This window comes from Lepisosteus platostomus, chromosome 10, assembly GCF_059453375.1.
Source record: "Lepisosteus platostomus isolate fLepPlt1 chromosome 10, fLepPlt1.hap1, whole genome shotgun sequence".
Classification (NCBI taxonomy): Eukaryota; Metazoa; Chordata; class Actinopteri; order Semionotiformes; family Lepisosteidae; genus Lepisosteus; species Lepisosteus platostomus.
In genome coordinates, this window is record NC_142620.1 from 49,410,193 (window position 1) to 49,437,238 (window position 27,046).

Sequence of the window (27,046 nt, forward strand, 5' to 3'; positions counted from 1 at the left end):
CCCATAAAAGCTTCAATTTTACCATTATCCATTCTTTTGGGATATCACTGTTTCTCTTATACTATGCCACACTTTTCAGATGCCCTAGTTTAAGTGTGCAATTAAGTTATTGAGGACAGGCTTTCACTTGAGAAAAAACATTACAGTTTCTTCCTATTTTAAAAACACTAAAATCTTATAGATACACGAGGAACCTGAAAATAACATTACTAATTATCAGGAACACCAATATTTGCAATTCACCGACTAACAAGGGATTAGTGTTTGAAAATCACACTCATAAATGCTTAACAATTTAGATATTAACACTTACAGTAAGTGTCAAATAAATAATGTATTCATATATGGAAACCAGAATCTGTGTTTAATTAAATGTAATTAATCTTCAGAAGGAATCAGATGCAGCTAGAGTATCAGTACTCAATTATTAATCTATTACAAATTAATAGGAATCGTATGAGGAATTACTCCTAATTTGTTACCTAAGATTTTGAATGCAAAAATCTGCAAGTTTCTGGCACTAAAAAGCTTTCAGCACCCTATCTATTGTATATAGCTAACTCTCACTTCAAGCTTTCTGTCTTGCAGTCAAGTATTTCTGATACAAACCCTTCTCCTTCTGCAACCTGCAGGAATCAGACAGATTGAAGTCATTGTCAGTAACGTAATCTGGCTACGGCCCTGAGCTCTTTTACAAAAGCTCCTGAGAGGCATACATTATTTTCTATGTATAAATTGACAGAAAGCAAGCTTCAGAGCATGTGCACATACAGTACTCAGCAGCACAGGATCTTGAATCTGCTGAGTTAGCTGATAAGTTATAATATATAACATTACTTTATTAACCCTTTACAATTTCTTGCATTAGGAATTATCTTTTCGCATACCCCAGCTTGCTCTCCATGAGACACACAGACAGGGAGAGAGCCTATGGTCAGAGCTCAGGGTCTGCCATTGTACAGCGCCCCTGGAGCAGTTGGGGTTAAGGGCCTTGCTCAGGAGCCCAACGGAGTAGGATTCCTTTGCTGGCTGCAGGATTTGAACCGGCAACCTTCCAGCCACAGGCGCAGATCCTTAGCCACAGAGCCACCGCTCCGCCCCAGTTAGCTTTCTGAAATATGACCATAAGACTTTTGAGGATAGTTTTTAAAAATGAATTATGGGAATTCAGCCTTCTTACAGTATATTACAGCAAATAGCAACACATTTAAATGCATCATCTTACAGTTAATCGAATTCCAAATGATAATAGCAAAAGCACATCTTAGAATATGTTATAGAACACAAATGCCCTCCTCCTTAAGATGGTGTTTATGTGAAAATGTTGCACCTCTGCTGCAAAATAATTTGCTCCCTTTAGCAGTAGGAAGCCAGGATAACAGATCTTTATTTCTTTTGAATTATGTACATTATATTTGTCTGGCTTACTGTTTTGTTTCTTTGCAAGCTTTGAAAAAAAGCTTTATTTGGTGTTGACTATGTTGCCAGCTTCTGTAATCATATTACAGTATATTCAACCCAATTAAATACTTATGAGTAAATTGCAATGCAGACAAAGGGAATTAAAAACTCTGAAGTGACCAGCTAAAGAGAGGACTTATAATTATTTTTTTGTATGATGGTATTAACTCTTTAAATTAAATTTGTTTAAATGAAAGGTTTTCATTATTTATTCTTCTTTTCAGTTTTTAGCCTTCTCTAGTTTCGTCTGCGAGTTCAATGGGCATGCAAGAAAAGCCTTTAGGCCTTCAAGGTCCATTCAAAATGTCTTTACCAATTGTTCACATTATGGGTACCCTTTTCAAAAACCATTCCAGACTCTTAGTTTTTACATTTAACAGTTTAATGAAATTTAAATCACTTTTCTTAAATGTTAACTTTCAACAGTAATGCTGAAAAAATAAATTGGAAAAGGAAAATGCGTTCCTTGTTCATAGAAACCGTTGAGCAAAGGAAGGTAAGGCCATTAGCTTTGTTCCAAATCACTTTCAATCACTAAGCTGTCTCAGAGCATATGAAGTGCTGCTCAGAATTAAATAGTATGCATTTATGCTATATGTACAGTAAATGTCTTACTCAGAGGTCCTTTCAGAATCACAATGTCTTTTAAGAGCAAGCAGTTTCTTATGGGAATTATGGGAATCAATGTTAATTAGTTCTGTCCATTTCAGAATGCTAGGAAGCTGAACAATGCATAATTCCTCTTTTTGCATTTTCTTGTAAGATACATACAGTATATATTGTATGAGTCCTTCACTGGTCAAAGTTAGCTATGCCATGCTGATGAACCCTAATAAATCTGAAATGCCTCTCTATGACTGCTAAAGTTTACTTTATACTGTAAATGCAGAATGCAGAATTAGTTGGTGTAGATAGTTTTGATGAATGGTAGAACAGAGCCATTTCCTATTCACTCCCATAATGTATATAAATATTCTTAGCCATTTATTATAGGGATGGTAATTCACTCACATAATAGTGAATTTAAATCTAAATGTCTCAGTAATAGACAAACTAACCTTTGTGTCTGTGTACTGTCTACTGCTATAAAATTAATAAATGTCTTAAATTATGTACAGTATCTACAGTACTTAAAATAAATAATAATACCAATCATTGGACATTAGGCTTCCGTCTTGAGAGTATAAGTTGGACAGAAATTTGTTGGAATGAAGAGTAGCGCTTGGATGTGGTTAGAGCACAGAAATACAAAAAGTGCTTGAAACAGAAGAGGCTGTTATCATTAGACACTCTGGTATTAGTAGAACCAGAGCTTTCAGTATTAGGCTTGCGGTGCTTTCCAACCCATATTAATGACCTCTGACATCAATAGAAACTTTTTTACATGATGCAATAACAAGAGGGACAACTTATACTATTGCAGTATGAAAAGCAAAGGGTTTCAAAGGGAAATACATTTTATTAATTAGTTCAGGTGGGTAGCTGCATCAGCATGCGTAGGCTGCAAAGGAACAAGTTAATAGGTTTATTCCATGCTGAAAAGAGAAGAAAGAAAACACGTTTTAAACATTGTGTTTTCTTTCTTCTCTTTTCAGCGTGCATTTTATTAATTAGCCAAGGATCAGCAAATAAAGAAATGATTCACGCAAGTATGAAGAACTAACACACTAACTTGTTAAAGAGTTCTTTGAACAAAAAAGCAGTAATTAAAATACTTTTTTCATTGCTAGGCAATGTGATGAAGAAATAAAAAAAGTCAAGAATACTTCCTGTATAAGTACAGTGCCTTGCGAAAGTATTCGGCCCCCTTGAACTTTTCAACCTTTTGCCACATTTCAGGCTTCAAACATAAAGATATAAATTTTTTATTTTATGTGAAGAATCACCAACAAGTGGGACACAATTGTGAAGTGGAACGAAATCTATTGGATTTTTGAAACTTTTTTAACTAATAAAAAAATGAAAAGTGGGGCGTGCAAAATTATTCGGCCCCTTTACTTTCAGTGCAGCAAACTCACTCCAGAAGTTCAGCGAGGATCTCTGAATGATCCAATGTTGTCCTAAATGACTGATGGTGATAAATAGAATCCACCTGTGTGTAATCAAGTCTCTGTATAAATGCACCTGCTCTGTGATAGTCTCAAGGTTCTGTTGAAAGCGCAGAGAGCATCATGAAGACCAAGGAACACACCAGGCAGGTCCGTAATACTGTTGTGGAGAAGTTTAAAGCCGGATTTGGATACAAAAAGATTTCCCAAGCTTCAAACATCCCAAGGAGCACTGTGCAAGCGATCATCTTGAAATGGAAGGAGTATCAGACCACTGCAAATCTACCAAGACCTGGCCGTCCCTCTAAACTTTCAGCTCAGACAAGGAGAAGACTGATCAGAGATGCAGCCAAGAGGCCCATGATCACTCTGGATGAACTGCAGAGAACTACAGCTGAGGTGGGAGAGTCTGTCCATAGGACAACAATCAGTCTTACACTGCACAAATCTGGCCTTTATGGAAGAGTGGCAAGAAGAAAGCCATTTCTCAAAGATATCCATAAAAAGTCTCGTCTAAAGTTTGCCACAAGCCACCTGGGAGACACCCCAAACATGTGGAAGAAGGTGCTCTGGTCAGATGAAACCAAAATCGAACTTTTTGGCCACAATGCAAAACGATATGTTTGGCGTAAAAGCAACACAGCTCATCACTCTCAACACACCATCCCCACTGTCAAACATGGTGGTGGCAGCATCATGGTTTGGGCCTGCTTTTCTTCAGCAGGGACAGGGAAGATGGTTAAAATTGAGGGGAAGATGGATGCAGCCAAATACAGGACCATTCTGGATGAAAACCTGTTGGAGTCTGCAAAAGACCTGAAACTGGGACGGAGATTTATCTTCCAACAAGACAATGATCCCAAACATACAGCAAAATCTACAAAGGTATTGGTTCACAAATAAACGTATCCAGGTGTTTGAATGGCCAAGTCAAAGTCCAGACCTGAATCCAATCGAGAATCTGTGGAAAGAGCTGAAAACTGCTGTTTACAAACGCTCTCCATCCAACCTCACTGAGCTCGAGCTGTTTTGCAAGGAAGAATGGGCAAGAATTTCAGTCTCTCGATGTGCAAAACTGATAGAGACATACCCCAAGCGACTTGCAGCTGTAATCGCAGCAAAAGGTGGCTCTACAAAGTATTAACGCAAGGGGGCCGAATAATTTTGCACGCCCCACTTTTCATTTTTTTATTAGTTAAAAAAGTTTCAAAAATCCAATAGATTTCGTTCCACTTCACAATTGTGTCCCACTTGTTGGTGATTCTTCACATAAAATAAAAAATTTATATCTTTATGTTAGAAGCCTGAAATGTGGCAAAAGGTTGAAAAGTTCAAGGGGGCCGAATACTTTCGCAAGGCACTGTACTTAAAGTGTATCAAGGGACGTTATGTTAAAACCAAACAATGTTTAATTGTGTTTAAGGTTACTTGTTTTTTTGGGATGGTTGTGCACATTATTGCATTATTGCATTATTGCATTATTGCATTAAATTATTAAATTCAGACTTTTTTCCAAATATTCTTATGTTCTGATGTTTGTATTTATTTTTAATACGTTTTACCATATTTTCGTACGAAGCCCAAATATACACTGTACAATGCACAAGAAGAAAAATATTCTTATGTTTTAAAACATTTGAGAATTTTTTAAAAATGTATACAGTATGTATGGCATTTGTAAAAATGCCATTGCCTTTCATTAATCTTTCAATCAACCCTCTTCCTTATGTATAAACAGCTCAAACAACATCAAGGACTTACTTTACCCCCTCCAAAACTGATGTAGCTTGATATCACAGGGGGAAACTGCACAAACAGATTAAGTTCACCTATTGTATTCTGTACATTTTAATTTAATGATGCACGGGCAGGTTTATTTTTAAGCAGCTTTTTCTAATAAAGAGTAAAATAGCTAGAAAGTACAGGAGAGAATAAAGGAGCTCAATATGTTCAGTACTGCAACAATCTTGATCTTACTTGGGACTTACTGTAGTTCTTCTCAAGGTATTGTACATCAATCCCACCAGGGAAACAGAAGCACACCAGAAACAGAGCACAGGAGAAAATGAATGAAACTCCACATTTAACACATATGCTCCTATATATAATTTATATAAAATAATACTTAATGATTAACTTAGCTACAGTATGTGTTATGTATAAGAATTTTGCCCCTGGACTGTGTGAAGCTTATAAAATCTATACATACTGTACAGTACATTTAATTCATTTTTTTTCTTAGACATTTTGTTCTTAATATTATTTTTTACATTGACAAATCTATGATAACTCACACTCTGGCATTAAACCCTCCCACTCAGTTTAATCTAAACGAGCTCTTTTGATTAATTAAAACATTGTAATATTTTGGGACATGGTATGAATTGTTGTTCTTCTTATTACAGGTTTGATTTGGTATGCAAGCTCTGTTTTATTGGTGCTTCTCTATAGTTCACCATAGAGCACTAAAGCTACAAATGCACTGTTAAAAACACCCATTTGTACTTTAAATGTAAAATGTCTTGTTTGAATGAAAAAAAAAATATTCTGGGCTGACAACACAATGGGGGCAACATACAGTAGCTGTCAGCTCAAAAATACTGTAATTAAATGGGATCTCATTATTTTTATTTAGCTTTTATTGCTAGAGCATGTATTGTATTTGAGAAGGTGTGATCTTACCATTTTAAAAATAATGTTTAAATGAGCATTTTGTACTTAATAATCCCCATTAAGGTCTAATATACAGTACATCACCTAAGGACATACAGGCTTTCTTTATTTTAGGTTTTAAAAATGTTTTTTTTTCACGATACCATGCTGATACATTGGGCGATTTGAGCAAGTAACCTTCTGTAAAGCAGTTTTTCCTAAAATATCAAGTTGACATATGTTTTTCATTCTAATGTTCTGTACACTGAAAACTCAACACAATTACAATATTGCATTATATCATATTTCACCAGCATTCATCAAATACTTTCATTCAGGGAGTCCTGATCTCTTTCAAAGGACTGGCAAAAGTTCAGCAACTGGATATTGTCTATGGCGGGACATTCAAACTCTTTGAAACAGAACCATTGGTTACTGGATAGTCATTAACAATTCAATGCATCTTTATGTTGGTATTTTTTAATATGGGAAATAACTAAGGCAAACCCAGCGGAGATTAAATTGGATTCGCCTTTGATCTTGTTTAAACAATGTGCTCTATTTGCACTTGTCAATGGCCACTGCACATCTTCTGTATATTGATTTATTGTGCTCAGCTTCATATAATAGATCATTTCTTTTTGTCCCATAGCAGCGTGAATAAATTGGCTCTCATGCAGTCAGCTGCCATAAGGTACATGAATAAAGTAAACATTTTACAATAGGCTAGGCATGGTGTGTTAGTGTTTAGTCAGAAACTCAGCTGATTCCAGGCTTATGAAATGTCTCAGGGCCCTTCAACACATGTAAGTGAGCAAATCCTTTTTGTCAGTTGAGCACCATTAGTCTACTCTACACATATGCCTGTGGGATTATTATGTGGCTCTATGCATTTTAACAACTCAGATACTCCCATGATAAAGTCCTATTAGACTGCTCTTACAAAATGATTTAGCTGTGACTTTCTGAAAGCTCCTTTCTGCCTGGCAGTTCCTTCCCTATGGATTATGTCTACTTTTTCCACAATGCACTAATTCAGAGTGCCTACTGTATTTAGGGAATATACGGTATAGGTTTTAAGATATATACACTGCTGTGCAAAAGTCTCTGACATCTTGCATTGTTCCACTCTTTTCACCCAATGTTCTTCATTCTGACAGAATTATATGGTGAAATTCTACTGAAATGTTAGCTATATTATTTTAAGATTGTGGCAAGCTTGTTTCCTCTCACCCAAACTAAGCAGTTTTAATACCAGTCCAATTTGTTGTTATAATTGCACAATATTAATGGAGGCCTTGGGTAAATGGGTGATGCTCAGAACACAAAATGTTCGGCAAAAGTATTCAGACCCTTGTCCCGTTTTCACATTTCATTGCTTTAAAGTCTGCAGTCATGACAATCATGAAGTATCAACCTTCATCACGCAGTCAAAGCAAAAAACAGGAAGAACGAAGAAAGCATATAATGTGAAAGAAAAATAGAAAAGTCATGAAAGCATAATTGTTTGAACCTTTTGCTGTGGCAATCCTACATTAATTCAGGTACAAAAAAAATCAAGACACAACTAGTTGGATGGCCTCTGTCTGTGTGCAATACCACTAGTTCACTTAATTTAAGAATACATACTGTATACATATCTCTGTGAGGTCCCACATTCAGGTAGTGAATATCAAGAAAAAATTCACTCATGAAGACTAGGGAGCTTTCAAAACAACTCAAGGATAAAGTTGTAATGTACTGTATAAAGACATACTGTGGATCAGGAGAAGGGTATAAAAACTTTTCAAAGACCTTTAATAACTCCTTGAGAATGGTGAAGTCAATCATTAAGAAATGGAATGTACATAGACATCATAAGGCTAGCCCTCAAAATGTCACACCAAGCTGAGCAGCTGGGCAAAGACGATACTGGTTAGGGATGTCACTGTGGTCAGGGATGAGCTTGAAAGAGTTACTGACATAAATTGCTGAGAAGGGAGAAAAGGCTTATAAAAGCTGGCCTACTGTACATGGCAAGAAACCATTACTGAAAAAACAGCTGGAGTGTGAATAAAGGTTTTGAGCCTAGACAAAACAAAATTTTAACTTTTATTAACTTTTTGGTCTAAATGCAAGCATCTGAAGCCAACACAATACAGTGCATTACTTAGTCAACACCATGCCTACTGCCCAGTACAGAAGTGGCAGCAGTATAGTTCTGCTTCTCATCAGCAGCTTGTCAAACTTTGGACTGTCAAGTTTGGACTGGGACATCTCAGAAACAAACCTGTCTCAAACATAAACCCGGGACAAATTTTCAGTTTTCTGCAGGATGTGATCCAAACCATAAGGCTGAAGCCACACTAAGCAAGTTTAAGAAAGCTTGAGCAAATGTGAAAGAAGGTCAAAAATTGCACAAGGTCAGTGTGCAAAGAAGAAACTTACTCAAAAAGATGTGCAGCTGTAATTGCTACAGGTGCTTACACCAAATGTTAAATTCACGGGTCTGAATACTTATGAAATGAGACATTTACTGTAACGCAATCAGGTTTTGAATAAAATATTAAAAGGGAACTGCAATGCTATTTTTATATTACAGGGTTACAAAGAATCAGCATTGATGAGTGCATGTCAAACCACAACACAAGTACACGATAACTTGTAAAACCTCCAATTCACATCGCAAAATAGACACAATTTCGAGGTATGTGCAATGCCATATTTGGCGATTCAGAACGAGGCATCAAAATGTCTGGTGACTTGAAACGGGCTTATTACTGTAAATTGTAAAGAAGTAGGCTAGGAAATACATTTCTTTTGATCCAATAGAACTATTGCTCTCGATTTTGAGACAGTTTTGCCAACAAATACTACTTTTTTGTTAACTCTGCCTACAGATCATGTTGGAACATGTCTGCGGTGAAATGTTTGCAGCACCACCCATACTCATTCACTTGGACATTGCGTTACATTAGTCATTACAGTAGCTAGTGAGCAGGAAGGGGCCCATTCACTTTTAATTAGTTGGAATTCTTGCTCTCAACATTCTTTGCAACAACATGGCAACTTACAGTATTGTCAAAAAGTTAATTAGAATTTTGTGAAATCTCTTCTAGACTGTCAATGAATTTATTTTGTTATTGAAACTTAGTAACTGGACTGAGAAACTGGGACTGCAGTGCCCCTTTAATTTTTTTTTTAAACAATTGGATGAATCATTTTGTAATTTCATGAAATGGGAGACCATAAGAAGGATTTATATACTTTTGGATACTTTGTATATTGCTCATACATGGCAACTACTGATAGTGAATACTATAGCCATTACTTCGCACAACATTATATATGTTTAATGGGGTTTATTCTTCTACAATCCATATTTTTAGTATTCTTTTGTACTGACAATTGACATTACTAGCTTTTTACACTGCTCTATGCTTCTGAAAAGAACTTTGTGAACCATATCTATATATCTACACCACACAGAGCGCGCCACAGAAACGTTTCTTCATACTACTGTATATACAGTATATGTTTGTACATACAGTAGATAGTGCATAAATATATTTTTACTGTATACAGTATGTTTATAATGTCACTCCATGTCACTTACTGTTTGACCAGTAAAAAGCAAGAGGTGGGCTTCATAATAGCTTTAAAGCCCATAATATTCTTCAGGTTTTTATAATTACTGTATAATCAATTATCAATACAAATACAATTAGCATTCAATTAGTAATTGTTATTGCTTTTTAAATTAGTTTTGTGTCATTTCACTAGGGCTGACTGTAATAATTATTAGGCACACCTCAACACCCACATTTTTCCCTAATTAAAAGCATCCCACACACAACAAAATTAAAAGGTAATTGCTTTGGACATGACATAGGATCATGTCTTTCCTGATGAGCTTCAGATCATATTTAACATGTATTATCAGTTGGCTGAATCAGGTGGGGCAACATGGCGGTGCAGTGGTTTCCACTGCTGCCTAGCTCTGCCAGGGCTCTGGGTTCACTTCCTGGGATGCTGTCTGCATGGATTTCTACTGTATGTTCTCCCCTTATGTTTCTTCCGGGTGCTCCGGTTTCCTCCCATATTCCAAAGACATACCAGTATAGTACTGTAGGTTCATTGGCTTCTAGGAAAATTGGCCTTGGTGTGATTGTGAGTGAGTTTGTGTGTCTGTCCTACAACAGACTGGCATCCCATCCAGGGTTTAACATGTCTTATGTCCGTTGCGTGTCAAGATAGGTGGCAGCTGCCTCATGACCATGAACTGGATGAAGTGGGTAGAAAATGCACCAGTGGGTCAGTTGGATGATGGGATTCTGAAGCAGTAAAAAAAAAAACAGACTTGTGCCCTGTCGTCTAGGCATCTCTCTACGTTTTATGAAAATAACTACTGATGGAGACAACTGTTTGCTGGAAGAACACGGTTATAAGTCATTTACTATGAGTCACTTGTAGAAGTACTACTGTGGATTCTGAATAAGTCTTCGAATCCTTCTCTAAAGTAAGGTTGATAACAAAAAACACATTTTTGGAGGGAAACCATACAGCCTGAAGGAATGTTTACCAACAAGAATCATGTCATTATTCATTCGTCTTGAAAATGTGCAGAGACTAAAAGGAGCTTGTATTTGAAGCTTGCAAACAAAGTCATGTTAAATTAATTAATGTCCAGCTTTTGTTGTGAATAAAAGTATTGTAAGCATCCTCAGACCACTTCCTTGCTTTGCATAAATGTACATTTATAAGCATGTGGATTTCCCTGAAGTTCATCAATATTAAAGAACACTTGAGCTGAATGTGGGCTCAGACTGTATTTACAACCCTTAAGTTGCCTGATGTCCCACAATTACGCACTGTAGGTTCTCTGTTTTTTTTATTTTACACCCTATGAAAAGACCAAAACTATTAAGTTTTAAATAATGCACTTTAATATTCCCACACTTCATTACTTTCTTATTGATTAACATTCCTTACCTGGTCCATTGGTAAAAATGGAATCCAAGAGCAATTTTCAAGACAATAGGCTTGTTGAGAAAGTGATGGATGTCAGCGTTATTAATTATCCAGCTCATTACTGAGTGAGAATAAATCACTTTTATCTAGAGACCATCACGCTTGATACAATAGGGCACAGTGGGCTCCCCTGCCTCCTGATTTCATTAAAAGCCTGTCACCTCCTTGCTTTCAAATTAGAAATTTCTGTCATTGCTTTTGATTGTTGATTTGTACAATGGAATCTGCCAATAGACTCATATAGCAACATTTAAAAAAATGAAAATATCATTACCTGAGCAATCTGACACTCAGAGGGAATTTAAAGCAGGACTCTTTTATTATGAAAGCAATTTTATATCAAAATTAGTAGCTGATTGCCGTTTCAATAATCCACTTTTTATTAAGTCCCCAATGAAGTGATTAAGTCTCAACTTCAATTTGCTTTTCCATTATTTTAATAGAAGGCTCCACTGCTGCTCTGCACTCAGCATCTTTCAGTTTGGATCCATTAGGCTTCAGGCTGCCTTTGTTCATCTGAAAGCATTAGTTGTAAACTGAATTAAATTCAACTTGCACGTTCAGCTTCATTCAAAAACAAAGGCAGCTCAAGAGCTGACCATCTCTACACTCAAAACATAATAAGAGCTAAATCTCAGTTCATTCACTTCAGAAGGAACCAGACACATGCGATGAGATTGAGCACTCTCAGAGGAATACATACTGTTTTTTTTTGTCATTTTTTAAAAGATCTCGCAGATTTTCAGATGACAACAATGAAATGAAAGAATAAAACAGCCATTCCACTCACTTTTGCAGGACCCAGAACAACAACTGTAAAGCTTATGCCTTTAGAAAGACAAATCTGAATGTCAACGTCAGCTCCCTTAGGTCATAGCATTGGCCTACTGGGATGATACTTTGCCTTGTTATAAATGACACAGTGATACTGTATCGCCAATGGGATTTGAGGCTGAAACATCTTCAATGTAAAAGAAACTGTGAAGTGCAAGGCAATGGTGCTCTGTTAATTAAATTTTTCTTTGTCTGCTCTGATACCTTTATTTGCTACTAGTCCTTTAGTTAATCCTTGACCTCACTTTTGTACATCTGCAAAGCAACTCAAGCCCATTTATCTGCAGTCTTACACCATGCTTCACATAGTGAATAGTAATATGGATAGATGCTTGTGCCCAGCATAAAGTATATCCTAAAATGTCTGCCCAGTGAAAGACTAATAGCAAGTTGAACCTAGTGGAAGACTAATACCAAATTAAAGTTTCAAGAGAAGAAACGATAGTGTATTGCTGACAAAACTTTCTCTTCAGCTTTTTAACCGGCTTAAATGAGGAGTATACACAATGCCTGATTCTCAAAGATTAAAAATGAAAACCAAAAATGAAATGAAAACACAGCACTTTTTAAGTTTCAAATGTAATGTTCATACTGTCCTTTGTGTTTCCCTCCAGTATGTCGGCAAAATATTTCATACTGTGTCTTGAGCGTATTGTAGAAATTGCTAAATTGTAACTAATGCAAAAGTTATCTCTTCACCAAAATCAGTGAGTAGGGAGTAAACAACTCCAAAAACAATTTACTATCAATGTAGCTAAAAATTACACATTACACTCTTAAGCAATGCCAAATAATTTTACAGTATACTCACTTATTTTCACATGGGGCTTATTTGGGATCACCAGAGTTACAGCTTGTACCGTAGGTAAGTTCAAAAATGCAAAGCCTGATTACTTGAGGAGAGATTCATTAAAGACTTACAATTTCTAACACACATCTGAAGAGAATTCGGTACATTTAGGACTTCATTGTGAACTTGGATGAATGTACTATATATGTATATGGTTTTCAGAGGGGAATCTATCTTTAAGTGTTTCTCAATGAGTGACACTGCCTCAATAATAATGAGTTATGTGGGACCAGGCATGACGCAGAAAAGAAGAACTTGAAGTTTTAAAACAAGCTGCAGAGAATGAATCATTCAAACTGAATCTTTCTTTTTTCTCTAGTGAGGTTTACAGCTGACAGCCAATACAGGACAAGCTTGGGTATGTTGTTAGTGTTGCTGAATTATTTTTGCATAAAAGCAAACTATACAATTTCTTCCCTAACAGACTTAAAGCTTTCGCTGGGCTAACGTCTTAATGCAATTAATTGTGTGTGTGAAATACATGTATAATTACTATGCTGACGCTTTGCTCTTAAAAAGTATAACAATCTGACATTCTTTCTTGTGACTAGTCATTCCAGTTTGACTGCAATTAAACCATAATACCTTATGCTAATTTGATTAAAAAAGCATGTTCTCTAATGGACTCCAATGATTTAAAAAGGTGCAGGAAATACACATAATTCTTATATGATAGCAAATTAAATGCAAAATAAATGGCTTCAAGAATGTTTAATCACTTTTTTGTTAATGTATAATTTTACTATTTCAAATGATTAATAAACATCAATCCATAGTTAAAAAAATAAATTTATATTGCTTTGTTATTTGATCATATTTTGTTCCTCATTGTACATGCACACTCCTCATTAAATTTCTAGTGTTTTTAATGAGAGCTAGTAAGTGATTAAATTATAGTTTAAGTCTACAATGGTAATTATTTTTTTCATCACTGCAGGTAATACCTTATAGATATAATGTTGCGGGTAATTTACTGCTGTTTAAATTTCAAATTGGAGTTATTTTTAGTGTTGTTCGGTACATTTGGAGTTGATAAAATGGAATTGGCACCATTTGATTAACCCTCTGCATCCTAAAGCACACTTTAATGGGTGCTTCTATTAAAGAAAATGTAAAGGTTCATCCACCCAGAAAAGCCACCAAATGGGAAAGACAATTTCGCAGAAGCAAGCAGATTCTAAGATAAAAGGTAAAAAGGAAGAGACATAAGGCTGGAGAGTTTAAGAAGAAAGTTTGTTTTTTAATGAAATCATGGAGCAGTGAGGGATTCAGGCTTGAAGGAATCAACCACGATTAAAAATGCTATTCCATGTGTGATAAATAGTGTGTTTGGCACTGCTGCCTTGCAGCTCCTGGGTCCTAAATTTCATTCCAGCCTGGGGCACCTTCTGTGTGTTGCTTGCTTGTACTTTCTTGAGGTTTTTCCAGGTGCTCCAGATTCCACCCCCTTCCAAAGACATACTGGCTAAGTTAACTGGTGTCTCTATATTGTTCCAGCATGTGTAAGGCCTGTGATGGACTGCCATCCTGTCTAGAGTGGAGGCCTGCCTTGTGCCCTGTATCTGCTGGAACAGGGTAGACATTTATACAATGGTTATGGAGAAAGAACGGATAGATGGAAAAGGCGTATTGATGTGTCGAGTATCGGCAATAAATAATATTGCCAAAAGTTTGTTATGACATTGACATTTCGTTCTTCACAGCGGTCAGAGGCAGCATTATGATTGCATCCATGCATGCCTATAATAAAGCAATTGTACTTTATATACACAGTGCATATGGGCAGAATGGAAGGAATATTAATTTTCAATTTTGTTGCTTTAAAAAGAAGCACAGCTATGCAAACAGCCTGTGGGTGAAATTCAAATTTGAAGTTCCGTAAAAGAGGTTCCCAATTAATGTTTTATTGCTCTTCCATAAAAAGCTGTTTTGAATGACAGCTTCAGGAAGAACCCCGAAATAAATTTAAAAAACAAAACAAAAACAAAAAGTGAATATGATGGCTTCACAACAGATAGACAAATGTTATGTGGTTTTTGTTATACTGTTTATAAATCAGTGTATTTTGAGAAACTGCTGATGCAGTGATCTCTGTAGCCTTCCTAAGGCTGGTTTGTGGGGAAAAGGTTATTGGCCCTGTGATAAATCACACTGTCTCTGCACATCAGTCTGTATCAATCTGTGTTCAACTATTTTACCATTTAGAGAACTGCTGAAGTGTTACAGCAGAGTGACATTGGGGATGACACTGCTGGATAATGGAATCATTTTTCCATTATTCTGCTGCTTGATTCAGTATTAAGAAGCACCTAGAAATACAGTATATATTTATATTTTTATATTTAAATACTAAAAACAAAGAGCAGAAGGTCATGGCACTCATCACCTCATTGACTGGCAATGTTCCTCTACATTGGGATGGAGACATGCTACGTACTGTGGCTAATCTATTTTAGTTATTGTACTTTTACACCCATCATAGAAGGTATCCAGGCACTATATTTCTACAACAAATGCCATTATACAGGACCTAAAGGACAGTAGGGATTTTTATGAATAGCCATTATAATACCTGCATTTCCTGCCACCTCAAAAGTGCAATTTTAATAAAATAGGAATGTCACACCACAGTGCTGTTAAATGATTCATGCACATGTAATTCATTAGCTTTACAGTTAATTAATTAATCTATTAATTTACAGTTAATAGACAGACTGTTTTAACAATGTTCCTGTCTTTTCAGCTTTTTTCACAATTTTGAGGTGATGCCATATCTTTTTTTTTGTAGATGAAAACAATTCTTTCTACGTCCTGGTTTTAGACAAAGGCTTTTTCCATGCTTTAAAAGGGTAGCTGAGTGAGCCCACTTTTCATCAGCAAAAGTCACAAATGTAGACATCAAGACATTAACTGCTTTACCATGGAATTTAAAAGTTGTCATTGTGGTTTAAACCACGATTGTGTGGGCCAGTGTACAACTCTTTGAATGCCACACACATACTAGTTTTTTTTTTTCTAAAGTAAATATATCCAAAAAATATAATAGTAAATAACCTCCCATTCCCCACTAGACTGGTAATAAAAATGATTAAAAATCAATACGTTATTATACTTATGTACATTCAGATCCTTCCTTAATTTCTCAAAGATCATAAAAGGCATCTGATGTTATTTTTGTGAAACTATTTTTTATGCATCACATTTATTTCTTACTGTATGTATACTTAGAAAAGGTTAATGTAAATGATTTGTTTGACAACTTAGTACATACATAAATGGGGAACTGCTAAACAGTCATGTGCAGAAAGTCTTAGAATAGGTCTAAAAAATCAGAAGTAGCCGCAGTACAGTATGTCAGTCATACTGTATATAGTAGTATAACTAGGCACAAGCTCTGCTAAAATATTTAAATTAGTCCTGGGTTCACAGCAGAATTAAATGCTGTACTGCTATTTGACATTCAGGATTATTTAGCTAGAACAATTGCCAATCTGATTTTTAATGACTGATCAGGAAATTCATCCATAGTATCCGCAGTAGGACAAGCTAATGGTATGAAGTGGGGGATATTATGTTCACATTGTCTCTAGGAGATAGCCCTTCACAGAAGCGAGACTGATCTCAGAACAACAATGGCAGGCCCCCTCTCAGTTATGCTGCATTTATTATGTTGACAAATGAGCTGTGTGGAAGAAAGTGTACTTGAATTCTTCCTCTTCCACTTCCTGTTCTTTTGGCACAGTCGAACACAAAATATCTCCAGAGTGAACCCCCCCCCACTGCCAGGTTAATAATAAAATAATTATATATACTGTATACATCAAGGCTAAAAAGTGCTCTCTAGTAAATGCTTACTAAGTTTAAAAGGAGGAATGATTTGTCACCAACTTTTTTCTTGGGTCTAGTGATGTGTATACAGTATCAGCTTCCTTCCACAGCTACTTTCACAGAATATAGACACCATCTTTGTGATGGTAAGCAGTGATTTGGAATTATTTTAGGACATGATATGGACTAATCACAATGTAGTTTAATAGGATTTTGAAAAAGTTTGGTAAATGGCAACCAAACACTCCATAACTGAAGCTACAACCATAACAGGTAAAACAGACAACCATTGTGTCTCATAGGAACAATATCAACAAGGTTTGACCTCTCTATATGTGAGAACTACTGGGAAATTGTAAAGGACAATAAAAAGTGACACGCAAAAAAATAGTGTGTACAGTATATAAATGATTACCACAATTACTATCAGAAGTCAAAAGAAAGTTGTTTATGACAACGATGATCAGCAAAGAACAAAACAATGTTGCAACCCCCCTCTCCCAAATTTTTAGCCACCTTCATAGGAGGTGTTATCATAAATTTATCATTAAGTGGGATTGTATTTAAAATAATGTATTATGTATTAAAAATAATTCAATAATGATTTTTATTACTTGACATACCTGTACTGTAAGAAAAGTATTCTTGGTTTGGGCATTTAAAGTAATGCTAATACAATGATTTTAAAGCCTCTTTTCTGCTTCTTTCACCACAAGGAGCATGTCCAATCCCTGTCAAAGCAGTTTTGACAAAGAATCCTGGATGGATGACAATGTTGCTTCACATCCTGTGATCTGACACTGTTTCTCAACTAATCTCACAAACATTTTGTTTTTACTTGTTTACAGAATGCTGTGGCTTCCAACTACAGTACATCAGACTTCAACTGCTAGATTTCTCGCATTCTGCTGTCCAATTTACAGCAATTTAGCCTAGCTTTCATCAAACACTTTCACCACAAAGACTTTTCTTTCTTTTTTGGAAATTTCCAAACTGTTTTTCGCATTTTCTGAAAGTGACTGTTGCACTGCAATAATGCAAAATATTTGATATTTATTTTAATGTGCCGCGTTTTTCAACGTTAATGCGGTTTTAGAAAAAACAAGAGTGGTAGAGTATACTGATGGTGTCCTAATTAACACCGACTTCATGTCGAAATAAAATGTTTATCATCAATGGTAATAAGCCTTTCAAGACTCAAACTTCTCTTGTAGCATGACACTAGACATAATTAGACTTCATTGATCAACCTTTTATCTATGAAAAGATAATGATAAGTAGTAATTATCTATTATTGATTAGTTAACTATTAAACACTGAATCAATACAATTAAGCAGCCCTCAGATTTAATAAGAAGACAGCATAACGTAGTGGATGGGTTTTTGGCCTCTTAACTAATAATGTAGTTTACGGGTTTCAGTCCCTATTGCAGATGCTGCTGTTACCTTGGGCAAGGTACTTTATCCCAATTGTTCTACTCCAACTGAACGATTAAGTGGGAACCAGTATTGCTGGGAGTAACCCTGTAATGGTCTGGCATCCCATGGGGGAATTATGTGTTCTTATTCTGTGATACTAAGAAGGATAAACTGTGGCCAGAAGGAGCCATACTGCTCTGGGGTGGACTTTATCTTCTTCCCGATGTGTTCTCTAATGAAGACAGCATTTTAATGATGCTGTCTTTGTCAGAGAAAGCAGAAGGTTCTAAGCTCCCTGGATATGTTGAGGTTTATCTGTATTTAGCTGTGAATACATGAGGAATAACAACACCCTAAAATAAAATGCGTTGGAAATACTTATTGCATACTCAGCCTTAGAAAGATTTGGCTCAACCCACTTGTCTCTCTGGGACTCTCACGGAGAATTAGATTTCAACCAAAGGTGAAATTGAAATGGAGGATGGATAAAATATATGAATGTGGAGGAAAAACGGCTTACTTGTGGTATTCATAGCTTTCAGGATATGATATTGGGAATTAGTAAGATTTAAGGTAACTGCAGTGAAAGTGACTGTAGCTGCCATTATTAATCCTGAACATATGTTGTACCGTATACTCCATTCAGAAAGAGATGATAACATGCCATAAGAAATGCAAGGAGTGGGAAAAGGCCGGTCAGCTTCCTCACTTCCTACAATCTTCCTATTTAACACATGGTCCATATGGCTCTAAAGAGATTCAGCTTCTTCAGTTTAAGTCAGAAAACTATTCCTAACATTGCTCTCAGTTTACATAAAAAAATCCTATTAGTACTAAATCTGATTTGTCTTCTATTGGACTGGTTACATTGATTTACATCCACAATCAACTTTATTTCTTCCTTTTAAAAATTTTAAGACTTCCATCAAGACTCTTAAACTATTGTTTATTGAAGCGAAAGAGAAGACTTTTTTTCCTATCTGCTTTATTGATTTAAATTGTCATTTTACAAAGATCTGACGATGCTCTCCTCATAATTTCCCTTTTTTCTACAAATTAGCCATTTTATTTTATTATTTACATATGAGTAATTATTAAAAAATACAGATTTAAAATTGATTGTTCATTAGTATGAAATTGGGTAATATATCACATTAAGTATATACAGTAAGTACCGCATATTGTGACCATAGCACTATATTCAAAGTTATAATGGGGATTCCTATATCATGAGGTTAGTTTCTTGATATAACATTCAGGTAGGTACTAAAAAAATGGAAACACCTGAGTAAAAGATCAACATTAAATATACTGAAAGCAAGGGCTTCCAAAAATGTGAGACCCATGTGTTAATTATAGAAATAACATCTCAGAATGCTTAGGGTAATCTATAAAAAGGCTGGACAGGCCTGGCTGTCTATAATTATAGCTGTCATGGTGTGACTTTACATTAGTGTTTCAATTTTTTATCTACTACCTGTACCTTTTGTTTTAAATTATTCAAGATAAAGAAAAGAGCTTTAAGGTCCTTTTTGATGCTGTTATTATGGCTATAAAGAATAGTCTCATTCAGATCTTCCCACTCCCACTAAGGAATATGAGTTTCTGGCACAGTAATAAAGGAAATATTTATACAGAGGGGTTGAGAACATGTAGACTATGTGATTGAGTCAGTATTTTATATAAACTCAAGAGTATATGACTCTCTCACTTTATCTCTTCTAAATAAACTGGGACTCTCATAGTCCTGTTCCTAAAACATATCTTTAGATGATATAATGCAATTTGCTTGACCAATGACCAAGATAATATTCCTGTTGATGAGCAAATGAGCCCATTTGTGTTTTTAATTTTCCAAGTCAGTGAGTGAATCAGATGGAATATACAGAACTGCACCTTTTGCCTTCTCAGTCTCTGGTTAAACACAGCCCTTCCACATCAGAAGTGCTAAGTGACCCGGAGAAGATGCCTTAGACCTTTAATTTTAAATTCCTTTCTGACGTTGACTATACTGCCAAAGAAATGAGGTAGATACGTAAGCTGTCCTCGTTTTTTTTTTCTGATGTTAAAAACATGTAAAGGAAGAGTTCATTTAACAGTTGAATGAATATTGTAGACTGTGTTCTGCCGTCAGATATTTTCCATTTTAAAGGGTTTGTCCTCTCACCCCACCCTACCCCAGACAGACTGCCAAGTCCCAGGACTACCTGTTTTGGATGTACAGTTCCATTGGCACACACTCTTAAGTAGTTTCCATTATGCACCAGTGTCAAGGCTTAATGTAATTTCCATTTGGTCTTCACTAAACACAAATATTTATGAGTGCCACAAAAAGAAATTTCTGCACTTAATTTAAAAAGCTATTTTTCTTCCCAGTCTCAATGATAAAAAGTGTTTACAACAAAGCTGGTCATGCGTTTTGCTGGGATAGTCTTCACAGATTTCCTCAGATGGTCAAAAACAGAAACGTGTACAATCATTTTGCTTCTGAAAAAGAAGGGCTTGTTTGGTAAAGCTGTAAAGGGGGAGCAACAGAAAGACATTTTCTGAAGGTCATGTTTTCTAATATTCTGGGGCATGGGGTAGAGGAATTACAATTTTCTCACTTTAAAAAAGTCTGCACAGAGAGGACAACAAGATGTCTGCCCACAGCCAAAGGTTGTGTCTACTGTGGTGATGTGATGATCTATTAAGTTTGTTAATGTGAAATTTGTGTATAAGAGATTATCTACAGTATGTGGAGTTATCAGAAGAATCTAGAGATTCTGAAGTATGTGATGGCTTAATATGGTAAACAAAGATGGTAGCTGTCTATACATTGTGGGATAATGTGACATTTCACTTTTTTCACCCACAAGTGTACAGTTTGAGCATTTAAGTGTTGATTAAAAGCTATTAAAAAGTTGCTTTGTGTTCATCATTTGTAATTCAACAAAATAGGAGAGCATTTTAAGCAAAATAGGACATCTGCAAGGCACATGTAAAGGGACTTCAATATTTGCTGTTACACTATAAAGTTTTGACAAATGGTCTCAACAGCATTCAAAGATTCAGAGAACAGTGAGCACTAAAAATGATGAAGAGTGATTTCAGATCTCGAAAAAGGATGTTAAGGTAATCACATTCAAAACACACAGCAACTGAGATGACTGGTGTCCCTGAATTTGGAGGCAGCTGTTTGCTTGTAAAAAAACTATATAAATACTGTCATCGGTGCTCTCTTGCTCACTAGGCATGTACTGTAGTTCTTAAAAGTCTTTGCTATTCTCATTGCTTAATCACCTGCACAATGCCACAGTCACCTTTGAAGCTCAAAAAGAGCTTGAGCTACAGTACATATCTCCTTCTTCCCCTAAACAGAATACAAATGGAATAATCCATACGGTTTACAGCTGGTGCATTCAGGGCCCATTTATCTCTGGTTATCTCAGAGTCATTTGTACACATCAGGTATAATGAGAAGACACTAATCAAATAATTAACTGGGGCTTTTTCTTATCTATTGTAAGTTGTGTTCTACCCTATATATTCAGAATAAAAACACCTGTTCATTTTTTATTTGCAAGCACACAATGAAATAATTCAGAGTATCTGCTTATGACTTATGGTACAGTATAACTTGATCAACAAGAAAACATGTTTCCAGGATTTATACATTTTTAATTTTTACATTTATGGAAAGAACATAATCTCTGTTCATGCAAATCTTTTACAGTATTTCTTTTCTAGTTCTACCAAATTAGCAGGAAAATGCAGGAAGCATTTTTTTTATCTGCCAATTCAGCCAGGGGGAAAAGAAGCATATCAAACGCTTTGTGAAACCATAAAACAAATAGGTCAAGAGATAGATGCACAAGGGCAAATGTTAGACTAGACACTGAAAAGTTAGGGCATATAAAGTGCACTGAGCTTAAGGAGAGGCTGATATTTCTGTCACAATTAATATTGCTGACAAAAATGACAGCAAAATATGATGCATTTTACAGTGCTTATGATGTGCATTCCTACACCTTCTCACTTTCCAGAGTGACAGAATTAAATTTAACCAGAGGTATCTGTTTCCCGAAAAGTAATTTTCCCTTGAACACTTTTGGAATATTTATTACGTAGCTAACGATTGCTTAGCGAGAACCATCGTTTTCTTTCAGCGGTTTCTAACATGCATCAAATTCAATGGGTCGATTATGTTCGCTCTTCTGTTTGGAATGCAGCACTGCAGGTGACAGCAATACAAACTTGCAATCAGAGTGGTGCCTCTGTAAACGATAGCAGGTGATGGTGTAGTTTATTAAATATGGTAAACGTCATATCTGAATGCAGAGAAATAAATGTGAATATCATACAATAGTATTGTAGAGGATATGAAGACAAACAAGATGAAGTAGCCTCTTCTGGCGTGTTGTGTATGTTGTGTTCACCCAAGGTCTTTATGCACCTTATGGCAAAATATTATTTTTCTTTTGTAGCCAAGCCTATTCACATACTGTATAAAAACCTGCATATACAGTATGCAGTGTATTTGCACCATTTGTTGCTATTAAACTAGAAAAGTTGCATGAGTAGTGTTTATGGATATGACTGCCTTTTTAATTGATTAATGCTTAATTGGCACTGTGTTTTTTTTATTTTGCAATGAAACTGCAGCTGTAACAGAAATGCAGTGGTTTCAGTCCTTTCTTACGCCAGCCTTGTGATTCTGCTGATGAACTGGAATTCACACAGGAATAGACAGCTGCAGCTTCTACAGTGAGGACTTTCTGAATACCCCCAGGGTCAAGTGCACTGGCCTGGAATTGCATCTTGAGCACGACCAAAGTATAAGCCAAAACCAAAACATCATCTCAATCACTAGATAACACTCAAATCAGTACTAATATGAACATTGCAAATAAGAGGAACCTTAGACACGGTGGACAATTTTCCTTACAGTCCACAGCTGTTTCCTTACATCTGTGCACTTCTGATACATGATACACAACTATTCACTTCACTGTGCATGCATTCCAAAGGTCTTCGTAAAAGTCATAGTACATTGCAGTTTTGGGAACATTAAACTTTGGGTTACAACTATACTAAATCTCATGCTGTACTGTACCAATGCTTGCACACCCGACACACACATTTTTGTGATATTGTTTTCAGTGAGCCAGAAAAGTGTTAAATTCCTTACACGTTCTGAGGCCATATTTGATTATTAATTTAGCAAAGGACTTTTTGCAATTGTAAACACTGCTTAAGCTTTAATAGCATCAAACCTACCTGTAACCTTAAGCTCTATGGTCCTCCTCACCACCCTACTGCCGTACTTCAATTCACATGTGAAATTTCCACCATCCCCTTCCTCAATCTCTGGTATTGTGACACTTGTTGTGTTCACTATTATTGAGCTCCTCCATGTTGTTTTCTGGCATTCCTGCAAAAGAAAGGATGCTGATAAAGTATCTCTGACACTGTATTCCTAAAGATACAACCATTTAAATTAATATGGTTAATATGGCGCATACTGTACTTCAAATCATAGACATCAGCTGTCCTTTCTCTAAATTACAAGTGAAAGGGGACTTTGTGGCTCATTTTCTAAAATGAGATTCTACAAATAATATAGATTCTACACACTATATTTCAGCGATCCCACATTTCACAACATCCTTTTTTCAGTTCTTTTTCATTATGTTTTCCAAGGCTGATTGCAGCTTTAAGCTTCTGTGTCCACATTTAAAATCTCACTAAGATATTACAATCATTAGGAGAACAAAATAATGAAAGCTATCTATAAAGGAAAGCTGAGAAGCAATCTCATTATTGATAACCTTATACACTTGACCTGTGAAATAGGGATCGTGATTGTGAATGAAGTTGCTTAAAATGATAGTGACAGCTCCTGTTCTGTATCTTCTGCTCTTAGGAATCTGTATATCAATTCTCAATTGTAAATCAATTTGTAAGTACGCTTGAGACAAACTGACAACCTTGTGGCTCAATGTATTAGACATTCTAAATAAACTCCCATTATCATTTACAATAGTCCTTATCCAGCTGTAGAAAAGAACCCGTTCTCCTCTCCACACTCTGAGCTTGATGTTGACATTCTAGGTTACTGTATCAATACACTTTGTATTGTGTAAAAGGGCTTTTATTATTCAATGAATGAGAAAGATCATTTAAGTTACCTTATACCAGGTCATCATGGGTTGTTTGTATGGAGCAATGTAGTCCTCAATATCAGGGCAGGCGATTGTCTTACTTTTTGTGATCTCTGCCTTTTCCAAGTATCGGATTTTACTGTTGTAACAGAGGCCTGAGTCATGTTCCTCCACAGTCAAGGACATTGACACCTTCATACAGTACGTTGAGTTTCTAGAGGAATAGAGAGGGCTTTACATTTCTAATTTCACCTCTAGCAGCAGGCATGACATAGAATGCAAACATTGATTTTTTTTTTGTTCGCGATTTCATTTTAGAATAAACATAGTGCTTAAGTAGCGTCGACTAGATTTTTTCCTTCAGATCCACCACAAAGAGATAAAAGTGAAGTCCCTGGACTTAATTTAAATTAATAATGCTTTGATTAACATAAACATTGTAACCTCTGTGCTCCAATGCATTATTGGAGATGAATGAGCAAGCTATTTCACACATCACCACATTGAACCCTAAGTCTTCTTTAAGATCACTTTGTCACTTTTGTAGCTTAAACAGCATGAATAATTATGCTGCTTTGTCGTGAACTTTGAGGAGACTCCCACATCTCATATTATTTAGAAGTATATCTTCTGAAAAAACGGTGGCACTCCTGTTGCATAATTTGGTAGCTTCACCAGATTCTTGACTACTCTTTGAAGATAGGTTTAACTTATTTTATATCAGAACTGATTTAAAGCTTAGCATTAATTTAAATGTACTGTTTTAGTCTTTGATATTGATCTGGCAACTTTCTTGTTGACCTGATGTCTTACATAATTGGTGTGACCTGAAATATTTTCATCTATAGTTTTCCTGTAAATAAAATGCAAAAGCTATACAGAAACAGACAATGTTATTTATCTGTGTAGTTCTACAACATTGATTTCTATGTACGGTATATACTGTACAGTATTGGAAGAATATTAGGGAGACAAAGGAGTCAAAGTCCTGACTCACTGTTCACTCTTAGCATTATAAAGTAAAACTAATGCAAAATAAAATAGATGTACTGTATAACTAATAAAATCAATGTTTTAACTGATCTGTTCATGACAGTTTAGATGAACAATTATTGCGTTCAGTTATTGTACTTTGTTATGTAATTATTTTATGTATTATGTAATTATTTTTAAATGAAAAGCTTATGCAACACCCTTTCAATTTAATTGCATCATACAGTATGCAATTGGTAATAAATATGGTAATAAAGCAGAATTTCAATAAGCTTGAAAACTCAAGCCAATATACCTGTATGTTAACTGTACACACCTCTAAAAATTAAAACATTAATTATAACTCATTAGCCTCTTTAATTAATTCTAACATTATAGACATAATATAACATTATATTACAGGTGTGACACCCTGCATTCCTGTAAAATAGCTTTCAATGAACTAGAAATAAACTGTTTCTATAAATATGTTGGTTGGTAGCTTTGACTACCATGTTTTAAAAAAAATATGCATAAAAAAATGAAATGACAAAAGACATCAATGTATTCATGTTTAAAATGTTGATAATATTCTAATAAGGAAGAGTATGGGAATGAAAACTATTGAAGCCTTTAGACTCCAGAAAATTAAATGTAGAAATATTGTATCAGCATTTAATTTACTTATCAGGGTTAAGGTTAAATTTCAAAGTGGTGCTTGACCAGTAAGACAATCAAACTACTACTCCAGTCAAGATTAGAAATCCCACTAGTTGGATATCAGTTTACTCAGTAAATTAACTATAAAAGCTACAAGCAAAACAAACTCATGGATAGACCCAATCTCTGGTGATTGATCTCAATTTCAAGTACCAGAGGGAACAATCAGGTTCTTATTAAAAATGACAGTGAGTGTGAACCTCTTGTCTTAAGAGGGCAAAATGATTGGCCTTTATGGCAAAAAGATTCAGATGAAATCAAATTATTTATTTATAAATTATGGTACTCATTTTTAAGACCCTCAAAATAATAATTATTGGAAAATTGGGATTTGTCATGCCAGCTTGTGGATTCCAAGTCAATAATGATCAAACGCAAAATAGAAGTAAATGAACTTGTGCTCTCTGGCAGTTTTGGTCACCTCTACATTTAAGTAAGATTAGATTTTAAAAAGAAATGAGGACTGAACTGCTCCCAGGTCCACAAAGAGTATCAGAACTGGTGCACAATCTTGTTCATGCAATGAAATGAAAAAAACACAGCACCACTCCAAGAAAGAAACTGTTATTCATTTTAAATGACATGTAGATAATACTATCCAAAGTCTAGCCGGTCAATGATCAGAGTTATTTAAATTGTGGTTTTTAAGGTTTTCAAAATGATCACTACACAAACACATGTCCAATCTAGTGGTTCAACACATTGGCACAGAACCTTTGTGTATATTTCCATACACATACTGAAGATTTGTCTCTTTTAAAGGAACACACTTGACGTATACAGTATAAGAAACTATTACCTGTTTTTTTCTAATTTGTATTTTGTGAATAACAGGATCTCCAAGATCAACGGTTCATTTCTCTCAATTAGGCACTCCTGTCACTAATGTATCCACCCTGTTCATTAGAAGATTAAGGCTTTTAATTCTGGTTTAATTAATTAATTGAGAATTAATCTCAATTCTCTCTTCTCCTGGAATGTCCATCTATAGGGAGGCACTGAATCTTGCCCAGTGTAAAGTCTTAGATGAAGTAACTTAGATGAAGGAAAAAGCCCTTTCCTACTAATAGGTGTTTCCAGTGAAAATGATCTAGACTACACCAGTTCCT

At 35.5% G+C, this 27,046-nt stretch overlaps 1 protein-coding gene across 2 annotated transcripts in view; it reads right to left on the reverse strand.

Annotated features, from left to right (window-relative positions):
- il1rapl2 (interleukin 1 receptor accessory protein-like 2) overlaps positions 1-27,046 on the reverse strand; it is a 299,082-nt gene that overhangs the window by 73,256 nt on the left and 198,780 nt on the right. For both annotated transcript variants that reach the window (XM_088596851.1, XM_088596850.1), the window contains exons 4-5: positions 24,273-24,459; positions 23,362-23,515 (exon numbers count right to left, since the gene is read on the reverse strand). In XM_088596851.1, the coding sequence (XP_088452977.1) occupies positions 23,362-23,515; positions 24,273-24,459 (341 nt within the window). The remainder of the gene's footprint in view (positions 1-23,361; positions 23,516-24,272; positions 24,460-27,046) is intronic.